Source organism: Panthera leo, chromosome C1 (genome assembly GCF_018350215.1).
Source record: "Panthera leo isolate Ple1 chromosome C1, P.leo_Ple1_pat1.1, whole genome shotgun sequence".
In the NCBI taxonomy this organism is placed as follows: domain Eukaryota; kingdom Metazoa; phylum Chordata; class Mammalia; order Carnivora; family Felidae; genus Panthera; species Panthera leo.
This window is the reverse complement of record NC_056686.1, coordinates 185,878,134-185,893,311: the sequence shown is the minus strand read 5'-3', so window position 1 is coordinate 185,893,311 and position 15,178 is coordinate 185,878,134. Positions and strand designations below refer to the sequence as shown.

The following is a 15,178-nucleotide window of genomic DNA, read 5'->3' as shown; positions in this document are numbered from 1 at the left end:
CTATGTCTCTCTCTCTCCCCGTCCCCCACTCACGCTTTGTCTCTGTCTCTGAAAAATGAATAAACCTTAAAAAAATTTTTTTTTTTAATATGTCATGTAGATGCATTAAACTTTTTCTGTAATATGTCCAAATTCCCCATGGTAGAAAGCAGTATCATGACTAGAAAAATGGCCCAAAACGATATGGTCTGCTGGCAGTGGTCATGTAAATTATAGATGAAGTATTATCTTTATACACAAAAACCTAATAGAGTTGGTGAGGGTTAAATGAGAATATGTATAGAATATTCAAAACTGTGTCCAGCATATAGTAAGTGCTCAAATTTTGGCCTCCTCTCTCCAGCCACCTGCCCCCATGGTCCAGATCTTCTCATCTAGTACTTCCTGGCCAAAATACTGATGGCTGTTTTGCCCTTTCCTATGCCTTCATAATAACGTTTGACTTTGTAAGAACTGTATTTATGTATTCATCTTGTTTGTTAAAACTCATGAACTTGTTTGTTTCTTTTATTTCCTATTAGCTGACCTTGACCAAGTTCTTTTTTTTCCAATTGCAGGGGACTCTACCTGAATTTTCCAGCTGCAGAATGTGTAATACCTTTAAAGGTAAATGAAAATAGAGACAAGTCAAAAAAAAGAAAATAGAGACAAGTCATTTAAGTGTGCAGAAGAAAATTTTGCAGCATTTAGTAAGTTATCTGCACGCAAGTAACTGACTCATGAGTGATGTAGTCAGCCTCTTATTAGGAGAAAAGACAAAAATAGGATTTATAGAAGAAGGAGGAGAGAAAAAAATTCACTTTTTGGGTAAACCAGTGAGCTAGCAGCTAGTTAGAATCACAGTTGGTTTCAGGCCATTAGTATTATAAGTTCTGAAATTAAGTTTTTTCAAAGTAGGCAGAGTTGATCAAGGTTTTGCTTGCCAAACTCTGAAGTTTGATCAGTGAAGAAGTGACTATAAAGTATTAGAAAGATTCATGTTTAGGGGCGCCTGGGTGGCTCAGTCGGTTAAGCGGCCGACTTCGGCTCAGGTCATGATGATCTCACGGTCTGTGAGTTCGAGCCCCGCGTCGGGCTCTGTGCTGACAGCTCAGAGCCTGGAGCCTGTTTCAGATTCTGTGTCTCCCTCTCTCTGACCCTCCCCCGTTCGTGCTCTGTCTCTCTCTGTCTCAAAAAAAAGTAAACGTTAAAAAAAAAAAAAATTTTTTTTTAAAAAAAGAGAAAGATTCATGTTTACTGTTTAGTTGCCATGATACCCAGAAAGCCACGTTCATAATTGTAAAGTTTGGTAAGCATGCAATAATAGTACAGGGAGGTGCTTGAGGATTGTTTGATCCAGGTTTGGTATACCAGTGAAGTACATAGACTTTCGCCAGTGGACTATTTATCTCCAATGAATAGATACTAAAATCTACCAAACCATTATTCTTTGCCTGGCTGTCCCTTTTCTAAACTGTCATGTATTAACCACCCCCTTTCTGATAATGTTATCATTCTGTAGATTGGTTAGAGCTTTCTTTACAGGAAGAATTGGTTCCCTGTTATTATACTTTAGTTGCCTTGTTTGGATTGAATTTGTTTTTTTTCCAACTGTCAATTGCCTCTTCCTGTCTTTTCCATTTTCAGGTAAAGAACTGAGTTACCTATTATCAAAAAAACAGTATTAATACAACAATGTATAATATATTTTTCATACTTAAGACTTTAAGTGTTTTGTACAAATACGTGTGTTTGTTATGCGAATGTTTATTTGGCTGTTGATAATGAATTTTTCATCACTTTTTAGTGCTTTATTGCTTTTGTTTAGGTTGGCAATGATGAGTAAACTGGAATTAAAAGAAGACAAGATGCTGGAGGTTCAATTTGTGGGAGATGATGATGTTCTTAATCACATTCTTGATAGAGAAGGAGGTACAGAGTGATTATACAATTGAAGAGATGCTTATGTGATGGTTATGGATTATTTCACTTTTTAAAATATTTTAACCTTCTATTTTGAATATATAGCACAAAGTATTTGATCTAGTAAGACTAAATAAAAACCACTTTTTTAGTTTACTCCAAAATTTTGACAATTAAAAATAATAAAGCTTTATCTGATATGAAATGCTTAATAATAGGGATAAATGATAACTACCCATTGTAATTAAAATGTGTAGTTATTTTGACCCCCCCCAAAATAATACACTTTCAGGGTTTTTTTAAAAATTATATAAACTGTAGTGAAGAGTGGTATATACTTTCATCAAAGAGAAAACAGTGAATTTTCTTCCAGATTTTAAATAATGACAATATAAGTAGTACAGTTTACTTATTTAAATGTAATATTTAGAAAGAATTTATACCTGTAATGTTCTAATTCTTTGGATGTTCTTGTAGGAGCTAAATTAAAAAAGGAGCGAGCTCAGCTTTTGGTCAACACAAAAAAAATAATAAAGAAGCCAGAATATGATTTGGAAGAAGATGACCAGGAAGTCTTAAAAGATCAGAACTATGTGGAAGTTTTAGGACAAGATATTCAAGGTATTTTGGGGACTGGGGAAAGGGAATGTACACTCAAATTTCTGCTAGTAGCTAAAATTGCTTTGCAGGATACATAAAAATAGTCTGGTAGGTTAGGCAGTGGTGTACCATATTATTATTTTCTAATTGTAAACTACATATAATAAAAACTTTACCATCTGTAACATTTTTAAGTGTATAGCACAGTTGTATTAAATACATTCATAACGTTGTGCTACTATCACCACCATCCATCTCCAGAACTTTTTCGTCACGCATGCTATATTTATTTCTCATCAGAAAAGCACTTGCTTCAGTTTTTTATGTACAGTTGGAAAAGTTGGAAGCACTGAGTTTCCATTACATTTTTTTCTTTAGTTTTTTTCCCCCACAAGCAACCAGTCCTTCATTTAATTATTTTTAGAAAAATTCTACAGGCCAATCTAAAGTTATTTTTTAAGATACCTATATATTTTTAATTAATTTGAAATAATTTCATAAAGCAAGTCACTTCATTATTACTTTGGTCTTTTTTTTTTTTTTTATGTTTATTTATTTTTGAGAGAGAGAGACAGAGCACAAGTGGGGGAGGGCAGAGAGAGAAGGAGACACAGAATCCAAAACAGGCTCCAGGCTCCAAGCTCTCAGCACAGAGCCTGATGTGGGGCTCAGACTCACAGACCATGAGATCATGACCTGAGCTGAAGTGGGACACTTAACTGACTGAACCACCCAAGTGCCCAATTTGGCCTTCTTTATAGAAATAGAGGGGACATTCCAAGAAGTAATGTTTGAATGTAGGCATGCTGATGTTCTGAGTTTTTTTTGCTTTTTGTTTTTTGTTTTTTACATCTAAACCAGATTCCTGCCAGATTATATTTAAAAAATTCTAGGCTTATTATCTTATAGTTAGGGCTCAAGGAACACAGATCTACTTAAGTTGGCTTAGTAAATAAAGACTAAGGAACAAAATCAGTATTGTTGGGCACTAGGGGCATTGGAACTGAGACAACATTAAAAACCTAGGGACTTTGCTTTCATGGATCTCCCAGTCTCTCTCATGTCATCTCTGTGCATCTGTTCTCTTTGTATGCCACCTGTCTCTCTCATGTATGTGTTTTTTACTCTCTCATACTTGGCTTATAAATGGTCATCATCACTACTCCTGACCTTTTTGTCACTTCTTGAGTAATAACGCCTCTGGTTTAGTTCCCACTGTTAAATGGCATGATACAAAAAATGACCGTTGTTCCTCAATAGACTAAGTGGACAGAGTGGATTCTTTTAAAAGTTTCCCCAATGGGATAGTTGACATTTTTAGGGCATGTTCTGAATAGAACTTTGAATTCTTGACTCCTATTACGCTAGACCTAAGAAGAGATTGAAAGTGTTTTTGTTTTATTTCTTGTTGTAAAAGTAATACATATTTGTGGGGCACCTGGCTGTGACTCTTGATCTTGGGGTTGTAAGTTTGAGCCCTACGTTGAGTGCAGAAATTACATTAAAAAAATAAATAAAATCTTAAAAAAAAATACATATTTGTAGTAGAAACTCAGTGCTTCCAAGCTTTTTCACTTAATAGCGCTCACAGCAAATGATATTTGGAAGCACACTGGAATAAATGGAGGAGAATGCCCCAGACCAGGACAAATGCTCTCGGGCTTCTAACCCTTATTCCTGCTCTTTCTGCAAGCCCTGACTGGCATCCACAGAGGCCTGAGAGGATCATTACTCAGCCTACCTATAACCTATGCCTTTAATTTTGCACACTTAATGGGAATCTTTGCCTTAGAGCAGTGTTTCTCAGCCTATTTTTTACTATCATCCCCAAAAGAGCCTTCTTTTAGACATTTTCTCCTAATTGCCCCCACCCATGAATTTTTGATACTATATCTATGATATATATCTGTTTATATATCTGTTTGCATATCTGTGGCTCTTTGGAGGACCACAGACCATTGTAATATCTAAGATGTTTTTCACATTTTCACATTCTTCCTCCCACCGAGAGCCAATTTTTAATCCATCTGGAGCAATATATTCCTGTTGAGAATGCATGCTTTAGAGAACATAGAACTGTTAATAGTTGGCTGTGTATTTTCTGTCTGTATGTGCATGCACACACATAAGCTTGTGTTGACGGTCTCTGTGTCCAGGAAATGGAGCTTTTCATTAGGCTGTGGGTATGTACAATAGACAAGTCTATAACTTAACGATTAAGTCTCACAGACGTGACTCTTTCTGTTTTGATTTTTTTCTTGTTTGCCAAAATGTGTATTGGGGAGAATAGTGTTCCAGTTATGGTATAGGAAGGAGAGTTTTTTGGTTTTGTTTTGTTTTTTTTAATTTTTTTTTTAACAGTTATTTATTTTTGAGACAGAGAGACACAGAACATGAACGGGGGAGGGTCAGAGAGGGTGGGAGACACAGAATCTGAAACAGGCTCCAGGCTCTGAGCTGTCAGCACAGAGCCCGATGCGGGGCTCAAACTCACAGGCCACGAGATCATGACCTGAGCCAAAGTCAGACGCTTAACCAACTGAGCCACCCAGGCGCCCCTAGGAAGGAGAGTTTTTTAATGTTTTCTTCAGAGTGGAAATGGTGACATCTCTTACAGTCTTCTTTAGCCTCCTTTGAGATAATGAACAATAAGCTTCTTTCTAATCTTTTATTATAATAGAAAACAAATGTGCATTTTTTTTTAAGTTAGTTTATTTATTTTGAGAGAGAGAGAGAGCACAAGCAGTGGAGGGGCAGAGAGGAGAGACAATCCCAAGTAGGCTCCACACCATCAGTGCAGAGCCCGATGCGGGACTTGAACCCACCAACCATGAGATCATGACCTGAGCCTAGATCAAGAGTCTAATGCTTGGGGTGCCTGGGTGGCTCAGTTGGTTAAGCATCCGACTTCAGCTCAGATCATGATCTCCTGGTTCATGAGTTCAAGCCCCTCATCAGGCTCTGTGCTGACAGCTCAGAGCCTGGAGCCTGCTTCAGATTCTGTCTTTGTCTCTCTCTCTCTCTCAAAAATAAACATTAAAAACAAAAAAAGTCCAATGCTTGACTGACTGTGTCACCCAGGTGCCCCCATATGCATTATTTTTAAAACATAGAAGGACATTTGGCAAAGAATCCTTAGGAATAGTTAAAAGAAAACAACCTTTCAACAATGACCTCTAAATATTTTATTAATCCCTTTACTTACTATCAAAGTGTAAACTGCTTCTTATAAAAAGCACACATCTTGACATACCTGGCATCATTCTTATTCTGTTAATCACATCTAGTCTGTAGAATAGTCACTGCATAGAGGTGCTAGGTGATCTCAGCCTTAAATAGAAGATTTTTCCCAAAGATCTCTCAAAGCAATTAGGTGTCCTCAAGAGCAATTTGTCTTATTGATGCTTCTCCTGAACAATTGGTTTGTTTTTTAGTCTTAGGAACAGTGTAACTCTATAATTGATTCTTTGTTAGTTGACTACTAGAAAATTCTTGGAAAACCTCTTTTTAGAAATGTGAGAAAAAAATAAAAATTGTGGTAAAATACATGTAATATAAAATTTATGATCTTAAAGTGTATAGTTTAGTATTAAGTACATTCACATTGTTTTGCAGTCAATCTCCAGAACTCTTTGCATTTTACAAAACTGAAATTCTACCCATTAAACAATTCCCCAGTCCCTTCTCCTTATAGCCCCTGACAAACACCATTATACTTTCTATGAATTTGACTACTCCAGGTACCTCACGTTAAGTGGAATCATACAGTATTTTTGCGTGTGTAACTGGCTTATTTCACTTAGCATAATGTTCTCAAGGTTCATCCATGTTGTAGTGTCAGAATTTTCATCCTTTTTGAGGCTGAATAATATTGCATTGTATGCATATACCATATTTTATTTTTCCATTCGTCTGTCAGTGGACTTTTGGGTGGCTTCGACCTTTTGGCTACTGTGAATAATGCTGCTATGAACATGGGTGTACAAATATCTTTTTGAGGCCCTGATTTGAATTCTTTTGGATATATTCCCAGAAGTGGAATTGCTGGATCATATGGTAATTCTATTTTTAATTTTTTGAAGAATCTCCATACTATTTTCCACAGCAGCTACACCAATTTACTTTTCTACTAACAGGACACAACACAAGTGTTCTAGTTTCTCTGTATGCATACCAACACTTGTTTTTCTTTTTAAATTGTTTTTTAATGTTTATTTATTTTTGAGAGAGAGAAAGAGAGCGTGAGCAGGGGAGAAGCAGAGAGAGAGGGAGACACAGAATCCAAAGCAGGCTCCAGGCTCCGAGCTATCAGCACAGAGCCCAATGCAGGGCTCAAATCCACGAACTACAAGATCATGACCTGAGCCAAAGTCGGACACTTAATTGACTAAGCCACCCAGGCGCCCCTGTTTTTCTTTTTTAATAGCCATCCTAATGGGTGTGAAATGGTGTATTACAGAAATAACATTGCATTCTGATATATAAACAACATAGTTGGCCTTTATTAGACTTTTGGATTGTCTGACTTTTTATTTTAACTAATACAGTAGTGATTACCCTGGGACATAAATCTTTGTTTAGATCTCTTATTTCTTCATAAGAGAGTCCTAGAAGTAGAATTACTGGTGAAAGTGTATGAACTTTATAAAGCATACATGTTGCCAAATTGCTTTTTAGAAGGATTGTATCAACTAGTATTAGGATCCCTCATCAGAATTAAATATTTTTTGTTACATTTATTACCCACTTTAATTTCTTTTGTGATTTGTATATTCATAGTTTTTTCAGTTTTGTGCATTTTGAGTCATTTAAAACTTATTAAAAAGTTTTATATGTGGGAGACTTGGGTGATTCAGTCAGTTGAGTGTCCGGCTTGAGCTCAGGTCGCACTCTTGTGGTTCATGGTTTCAAGCCCTGTGTCAGGCTTGCTGTTGTCAGCGCCGAGCCTGCTCAGATCTTCTGTCCCCCTCTCTCTGCACCTCCCCCACTCACACTCTTTTCACATAAGCACGCTCTCTCTCTCTCTCTCTCTCTCTCTGTCTCTCAAAAATAAATAAACATTAAGAAAATAGTGTCCTTTAAAAAAAGAAAAATTCTATATGTAGTAAAAACCTTTTTGGACAATATGATTAGAATCATTGTTAGTCAATCAAAATATCAGAACCAGAAAATCATAAAAATACTTTAAACATTTTGTTTTATATATAAGCATATATATACACACATATACACACACATACACAAACACATACCCACCAGAGTCTTTTCTTTCAATAGAAGTTTGCTAGGAGTCAGCTGGTTGAAGAACATCATCACCTTTTGATTTTGGTGTTGGGTTTTTTTAGACAGCATATCCATAATGCACCATTTGGGATTTCAGGTTTCATTTCCCTCCATTAGATTGTACATTTAAAGACACTTTTGATGCAGTATCAGTGTAGTGTGCTTTTGTGTTTTTTCAAATTTTTTCTTAAATCTTTTATGATTTCTCACCTATATCTGATTTGAAACTAACTGCGTTTACTAATAACTTTAATCAAATATTTCTAAAGCATTTAATTTAGTTTACATAGAAACTACTCAGTATCTTTAAATTCATATTTTGTCTCTGCGCCAGACACTTAAGGTACATAAGTACAGGTTTGCCATAAACAGACTTAAATGTATGTGAAAAGTAGATATAAGAGAGAGGCAGCATTGCAGATCACTCTGCTAAGGATGAACTGGTCAGTAAACAGTGTTGGGACAATGGGGTATCATAATGAAAAAAAGAATTTGATCTCTACCTCCCATCTTAAACAAGTTAATTACCTTAATTTAAGATTTACGTATGAAAAGCAAATTGTAAATGCTTTTACAAGAAAATATAAGAATATGGTTTTGACTTGATTATAGATGAATTTCTTTTAATGTAATTAAAAAAGGTTGACACATTCACCTTATTAAAATTCAGCACTTCTCAGGAAGACAAACTACAGATTAGGAGAAAATATTTGCAAAAGACATCTGTTGAAGAAGTGTTACCCAGAATACACAAAGAGCTCTTAAAACTCAACAGTGAGAAAATGGATAGCCTGATTTAAAAATGAGCAGAGGCTCTGAACAGGACGTCTCACCTAAGAAGATACACAGATGGCAACTAGTGATTTGTATTTACTCAACTCAAAATATACTCAACATTATATGTCATTTAAAAAATTTTTTTTTCAACGTTTTTTATTTATTTTTGGGACAGAGAGAGACAGAGCATGAACGGGGGAGGGGCAGAGAGAGAGGGAGACACAGAATCGGAAACAGGCTCCAGGCTCCGAGCCATCAGCCCAGAGCCTGACGCGGGGCTCGAACTCACGGACCGCGAGATCGTGACCTGGCTGAAGTCGGATGCTTAACCGACTGCGCCACCCAGGCGCCCCCTCAACATTATATGTCATTTAAAAATTGCAGCTTTAAACAACGATGAGATTGCCACTTACACACCTATTAGAATGGCCAAAATTCAAAACACTGACAGCACCAAATGCTAGCAAAGCTGTGGAACAAGAGGAGTTCTCATTTATTACACAATGGTACTGCTCTTTGAATGACAGTTTGGCAGTTTCTTACAAATTAAACATATTCTTACAATATGATCTAGCAATTTTCCTTCTTTGTATTTACTCATATGAGTTGAAAACTTATATCCATTCAGAAACCTACGCGCATGCATGCACACACACACACTCTCTGCACACAGATGTTTACAGAAGCTTTGTTCATAACTGCCGTGGCTTGGAAACAACCAAAAAATTAACCAAGAATAAATTGATATATCCATACAGTGGAATATTATTCAGCATTTAAAAAAAAACATATCAAGGCATGAAAAGATGTGGAGGAACCTTAAATGCATATTACTGAGTGAAAGAAGCCAATCTGAAAAGAAGCCAATAGCTATGATTCCAACTGTGTGACATTATGGGAAAGGCAAAACTGTGGAGACAGTGAAGAGATCACTGCTTGCCAGTGGTTAGAGGATGGGAGATCTGAATTGGTTGAGTACAGAGGATTTTTAGGGCATTGAAACTATTCTGTATATTATATTACAGTGGTGGATACATGTCATCATACTTTTATCAAAGTCTATAGAATGTACCACATCAAGAATGAACCTTAATATAAGCTGTGGACTTGAGGTGATAATGAAGTGTCAGTGTAGGTTCAAGATTGTAACAAATCTACCACTCTGGGTGAGATGTTGATAGTGGGGGAGGCTGTGCGTTTGTGAGGACAGGAGGTATATAGGAAATCTCTGTACCTTGTATTCAGGTTGGCTCTAGACCTAAAACTGCTCTAAAACATAAAGTCTATTTGAAAAAGTATTCAGTACTTCTCTTCATCAAATGACACCCTAAAGAAGTGTCATATATGCATATATGCAAGTCATAGGATAGAGAAAAAGATATTTCCTCTTTAGAAATAAGAAACATGTGAAAAGACGTTCAACCTCATTAGCAATTAGGGAAAGGGAAATTAAAACAACTGTCCCCATATGATTCATTTTATACCCACTCAATTGGCAAAGATTAAGGAGTTAAGATAATGCCAAGTATTAGGGCATAGACAGTGGGGACTCTTAAATAGTAAGGATAGTAAACATCAACTTCAGAACAGTCTGGCACTGTTTTATAATAACAATAATAAAATACATTAGATGTTAACCTGAATTACATAGATTTGAAAAACAACTATTTCCAAAAAGAAAATTAGTGAAGAAGTCCTTGTTTTACATTTTTGCAAATCTCTTTAATGTCTGGCTTAATAGAAGACAGCTGAATTTTCATATCTGCTTCACACATTCCATTAGCCCACAGGATGGTGTTGTCATCACACATCACGTAGTCTCTGGAATACCTATGATCTACTCTTGATTGCGAAAAAATCGAATAATATCTTAGTGTTGTTATGAAATAGTTTTGGCCCCCAGTCCCCCATCACACTTTGAGAATTACTATGCCAGAGAGTAGGCTACTAGCGATGAGTATCCGGTATGTTGTAGGTAGCTGTTGTTATTAAAAGGGATGATTGAAGAATGAAAATTAGGTCATAGTCTTGATAGTAAGAGAGCTTCCACCATGTAGCAGCTGTTACCTGTCTCAGTGTCAATTAACTGAATTGTACTTGGCAGTGTTTACTTCAAGAAGAAAACAACTAATAGAGCCCCTTCTGTTTTCCCTCAGGGGCAGCAGTATCATGAATTGAATGCATATACCTCTAGTCTGGAGGGTTTGGGGAGGAGGGGGGGTCGTGCGTGCGTGTGTGTGTGTGTGTGTGTTTATATGTTTATTTTTGTGTACTTGTGAAGAATAATGTGTTTTCTGTGTTTCAGATTTATATAAACATAGTCTGTCATCTATTTTTAAATATTTTATGTATAAATATGTATTGTTAAACCTTCATGCAAGACGGTACAGATCTTAAATTTTTAGTTAAAATTTTATTTTTTCTGTTAATTTTGCCTATTTTCCCAAAATGCATATTGCTTTTTCTCTTTCAGAATCTTTGAAAAATGGCTCTGCTGCAGATGGTGGGAATAAAGTTTATTCTTTTCAGAATAGAAAACACTCTGAAAAGATGGCTAAATTAGGTATGTTGTTTTTCTAAGAAGGTGTATTTAACTACATTCCCCACAGTTATCATCCTAATGCATTCCCTAAAAGAATGAGGGATATCGTTTTGTATCATATTTTCAAGCATATGTAAAACCAATTATTTTTCATACTCAGATGTTTTTTCTTTGTAATGTTTGTTTACTTTTGAGAGAGAGAGACAGAGTGCAAGTGGGGAAGGGGCAGAGAAAGAGAGACAGAGACAGAATCTGAAGCAGGCTCCAGGCTTGAAGCTGTCAGCACAGAGCCTGACGTGGAGCTCGAACTCACATACTGGAGATCATGACCTGAGCCGAAGTTGGATGCTTAACCCACTGAGCCACCCAGATGCTCCTGCTCAGATGTCTTCTGTTCTCAGCTAGATTTTAAGCTTCTCACAGGAGGAATCCTGTGTTTCTTTTCTTCCCACATCTAGCCATAGGTCCTGAACAAAGTTTTAAGTAAATGAGCGTCTTAAGTCACAGATAATCTGAATTTAATGACTAAGAATTTTATACTATATATAGAAAAATGTATTGTAGAAAACTGTATAAAATTGTTACAAATGGGCTGTTGTGATATTTTTTCTTACTCAAGTTACCACTTATACTAATTTTACATGGATTACTAATTTTCAGAAAACTAGACTAAAATAAATTACATACAACATTAAAATTAAACTATCAATTCAATTCTTTTAAAAAATTCAGATTGCACTTTATTTGGGTCCTGTGGTATGAGGGGTCATTTTTGAAAGCTTTGAGGAAAGGAAATAACATATGAAAGTAGTTTGAAAATTAGATCCATAAGTATATGAAGGTCTGGGAACGGCAAGAAGTCAAGAGCAAGGGAACAATAATTAACTATCCAGTAAAATGTCAAGTTGTATAATAGGGCTTATAATCTATAATTACAGAACACCGATATATGCAGTCATCCTGGCCAGTAACCAGGTAAACATTCAAGATCAAGTGAAAAACTTAAGTGTTTACATTGATGAGGGATATATAAGAATTATAACATCTGTGTTACTGAATATTAAACATTATAATATTTAATCATTTGCAGTATTCAGCTTTTCTGAAAAGTATAATATGAAATTCATTATTAATTCTGAACCTAACATGGTACATACAATAATTTACATGAATTGATCTGTTTCTTAATGTTCATAATGCACATTAAGAAATTAACAGTTTTTCAGTCTGTAAAAATGACTGCATTCTTTATAGGATCTTTGAGAAACCAGAGAAGAAATGCTAAAGTAATTATTAGAGAAAGGATCAGATAGACACCAAGACTAACCTGAAACCCCAAAACAATGAAACAGGACAAAGAACATTGGAGAAAGAGAACTAATAGTGAAGAGAGGAGCCCCAGAGGAGTAATCAAGTAGAAGTTCTTCAAGTAGATAATCCACATGCACATAATAACCATAATATATGTCTTATATTGTATGGGCTGCAAGAAACTTCAGTACTCTTATATTAGGCATTTCTGTCATCACAAATGAAAGAAATTCACAGTCAAAAAGATGGCTTTCTGGATAATTTGAGACTGATGGTACTTTCCAAAATCTGTATTTAGTTTGGACTTGTGTTTAGTTGTGATTTTCTTTAAAGTGTATCTTTGGGCACCTGGGTGATTCGGTTGAGCATCCAACTCTTGATTTCGGCTCAGGTCATGATCCCAGGGTCATGGGATCAAGCCCTACACTGGGCTCTGTATTGAACGTGGAGCCTGCTTAAGATTCTTTCTCTCTCTGTCTCTCTCTCTCTCTCTCTCTCTCTCTCTCTTCCCCCCCACCTCCTGCCTCTCCCCTGCTTGTACGTTCCTAAAATTAAAAAAAAAAAAAAGTTTCTTTGACTTATTTATTGTTGTTAATTGTGTTTACATCTAATTGTATCAATGAAGTAGAAGGCCTTAGTATTTTTAAAATAATTATAACCTGCCAGAAAATCACATGTTGTTATGTATAAATGATTCAAAAAATTGGTCTAACCAAGATACAGGACTAGAAATACACTAGGAGTTAGATTGGGAATCTTTGTAAAATGCATATCTGTGATGAGTTAATAAATGCAAACAAAAGAGCAAAGGTAGAAATACCAAGTAGAGAGGACAGTAAGGAGTTCAGCAGCTTGGAGAAAGATGACTTTAGGGAAATTGAAAATAGATTGGTTGATAGGATCAAATAATAGCCTAATGAGAAGCTATCATTAGGCAAAGAGGATTTTAAAATTTTGTTTTAAAATTTCCAATATGGGGGCACCTGGGTGGCTCAGTTGGTTAAGCCTCTGACTCTTGATTTTGGCTCAGGTCATGATGTCACAGTTCATGGGATCAAGCTCCACATCAGGTTCTGCGCTGACAGCACGGAGCCTGTTTGGATTCTCTGTCTCCCTCTCTCTCTGCCCCTCCCTCACTCATTCTCTCTCAAAATGAATTTTAAAAACCTTTTTAAAAAAATAAAAAAAATATATTGTACTGTAGTTACTTTCTCAGTAGTGTGAGAGGCACGTGGAATGGAGCCTAACTAAGGAATAGATTTACATTTCCCAGCTTAACACACACTGGAACATTGTTCACTGAGAAAAAAGGTATATTTTTGAATATATATGCTATTCAAATTATATCCCTCTTTTTTAATAAAAAGTATAGTTGAATTCATGTAAGTTAAAGCCACTTTACTGACTCAAGCTCTTTCTAACCTGTTTCACACAATTTATCCTCCAGACTTGATATTGATCCAAAATATGACAGTCCCCACAAATGTACTACCTTTTTTAATATGTTTATTTATTTTGAGAGAGAGAGAGAGAGAGAGCAGGGGAGGGGCAGAGACAGAGGAAGAGAATCCCAAGCAGGCTCTGTGCTGTCAGCATAGAGCCCAACATGGGGCTCGAATTCACAAATCATGAGATCATGACCTGAGCCGAAATCAAGAATCAGATGCTTACCCGACTGAGCCACCCAGATGCCTCGAGAAAGTATTTTTAAAGGTAAAGATTATATTTTTCATATAAAATGGCCTTTTGTGTTTAGAAGCCAACTTTTTAATCTGATGCTCCATTACAGAAACAGCTATCCGCTCAATGCTATATTTTATACATTATTCACATGTATTATAGTTTTAGACACAAAATATACCACATGTTATGGGAGATTTAAGAGTTTTTTTTTTTTTTAATTTTTTTTTTTTTCAACATTTTTTATTTATTTTTGGGACAGAGAGAGACAGAGCATGAACGGGGGAGGGGCAGAGAGAGAGGGAGACACAGAATGGGAAACAGGCTCCAGGCTCCGAGCCATCAGCCCAGAGCCTGACGCGGGGCTCGAACTCACGGACCGCGAGATCGTGACCTGGCTGAAGTCGGACGCTTAACCGACTGCGCCACCCAGGCGCCCCAATTAAGAGTTTTTAAAGTACAGTTTTAAATATACACAGCTTCCACTTGATTTAAATCCCATTTTCTGGCCATTCTTTCTTACCCTCTGACAAAGATATGCCTCAAGTATATATGATAAAGAAATTGAAGGAGTGTAAAATTATTGATGGAAAGGACAGGGAGAGAGAATGACAGTTTAGAAAGCAGTAAGGTCAAAGCCTTATTTATTTATTTATTTATTTATTTAGACAATTTGTAGATATTTGAAAGAAGATTTAAGGTAAAAGAGGCAGTACTCTTAATATAGATAGGTTTATTTATATTCCTGGTAATAGTAGCAGGCAGGGTTTCCCCCCCCTAAGAATTTATATAAGTGAAATAAAGCGATTTCCCCCCTTCATCTGCTTAATCTTAATCCACCCCTTAATCATCTGTTAAAGATTGCTTTCTACATTTCTTTTGTCTGCTTACAGCTTCAGAACTAGCAAAAACACCAAGAAAAAATGTTTCAGTTAATTTGAAGAATGATCCTGAAATTATGATAAACATTCCTCAATGTAGCAAGGGTAAGATTTTACCTTGGTTCTTTGATAGTTTTCATAGTTGCTTCAAGTTATATATTTTTTACTTGTCTAAGTGTGTTTGTATATATTTTCTTCTTTT

The 15,178-nt window shown here is 36.0% G+C and overlaps 1 protein-coding gene across 4 annotated transcripts in view; it reads left to right on the top strand.

The window, feature by feature from the left end:
• Positions 1 to 15,178, top strand: part of ORC2 (origin recognition complex subunit 2) — a 42,853-nt gene that overhangs the window by 2,998 nt on the left and 24,677 nt on the right. For 3 of the 4 annotated variants that reach the window (XM_042949677.1, XM_042949676.1, XM_042949679.1), the window contains exons 2-6: positions 558 to 606; positions 1,808 to 1,911; positions 2,380 to 2,523; positions 11,036 to 11,125; positions 14,989 to 15,081. In XM_042949677.1, the coding sequence (XP_042805611.1) occupies positions 1,815 to 1,911; positions 2,380 to 2,523; positions 11,036 to 11,125; positions 14,989 to 15,081 (424 nt within the window). In that variant the 5' untranslated portion in view covers positions 558 to 606; positions 1,808 to 1,814. Of the gene's footprint in view, positions 1 to 422; positions 447 to 557; positions 607 to 1,807; positions 1,912 to 2,379; positions 2,524 to 11,035; positions 11,126 to 14,988; positions 15,082 to 15,178 lie in introns of those variants that run through there. The other variant, XM_042949680.1, reaches the window with a different exon arrangement.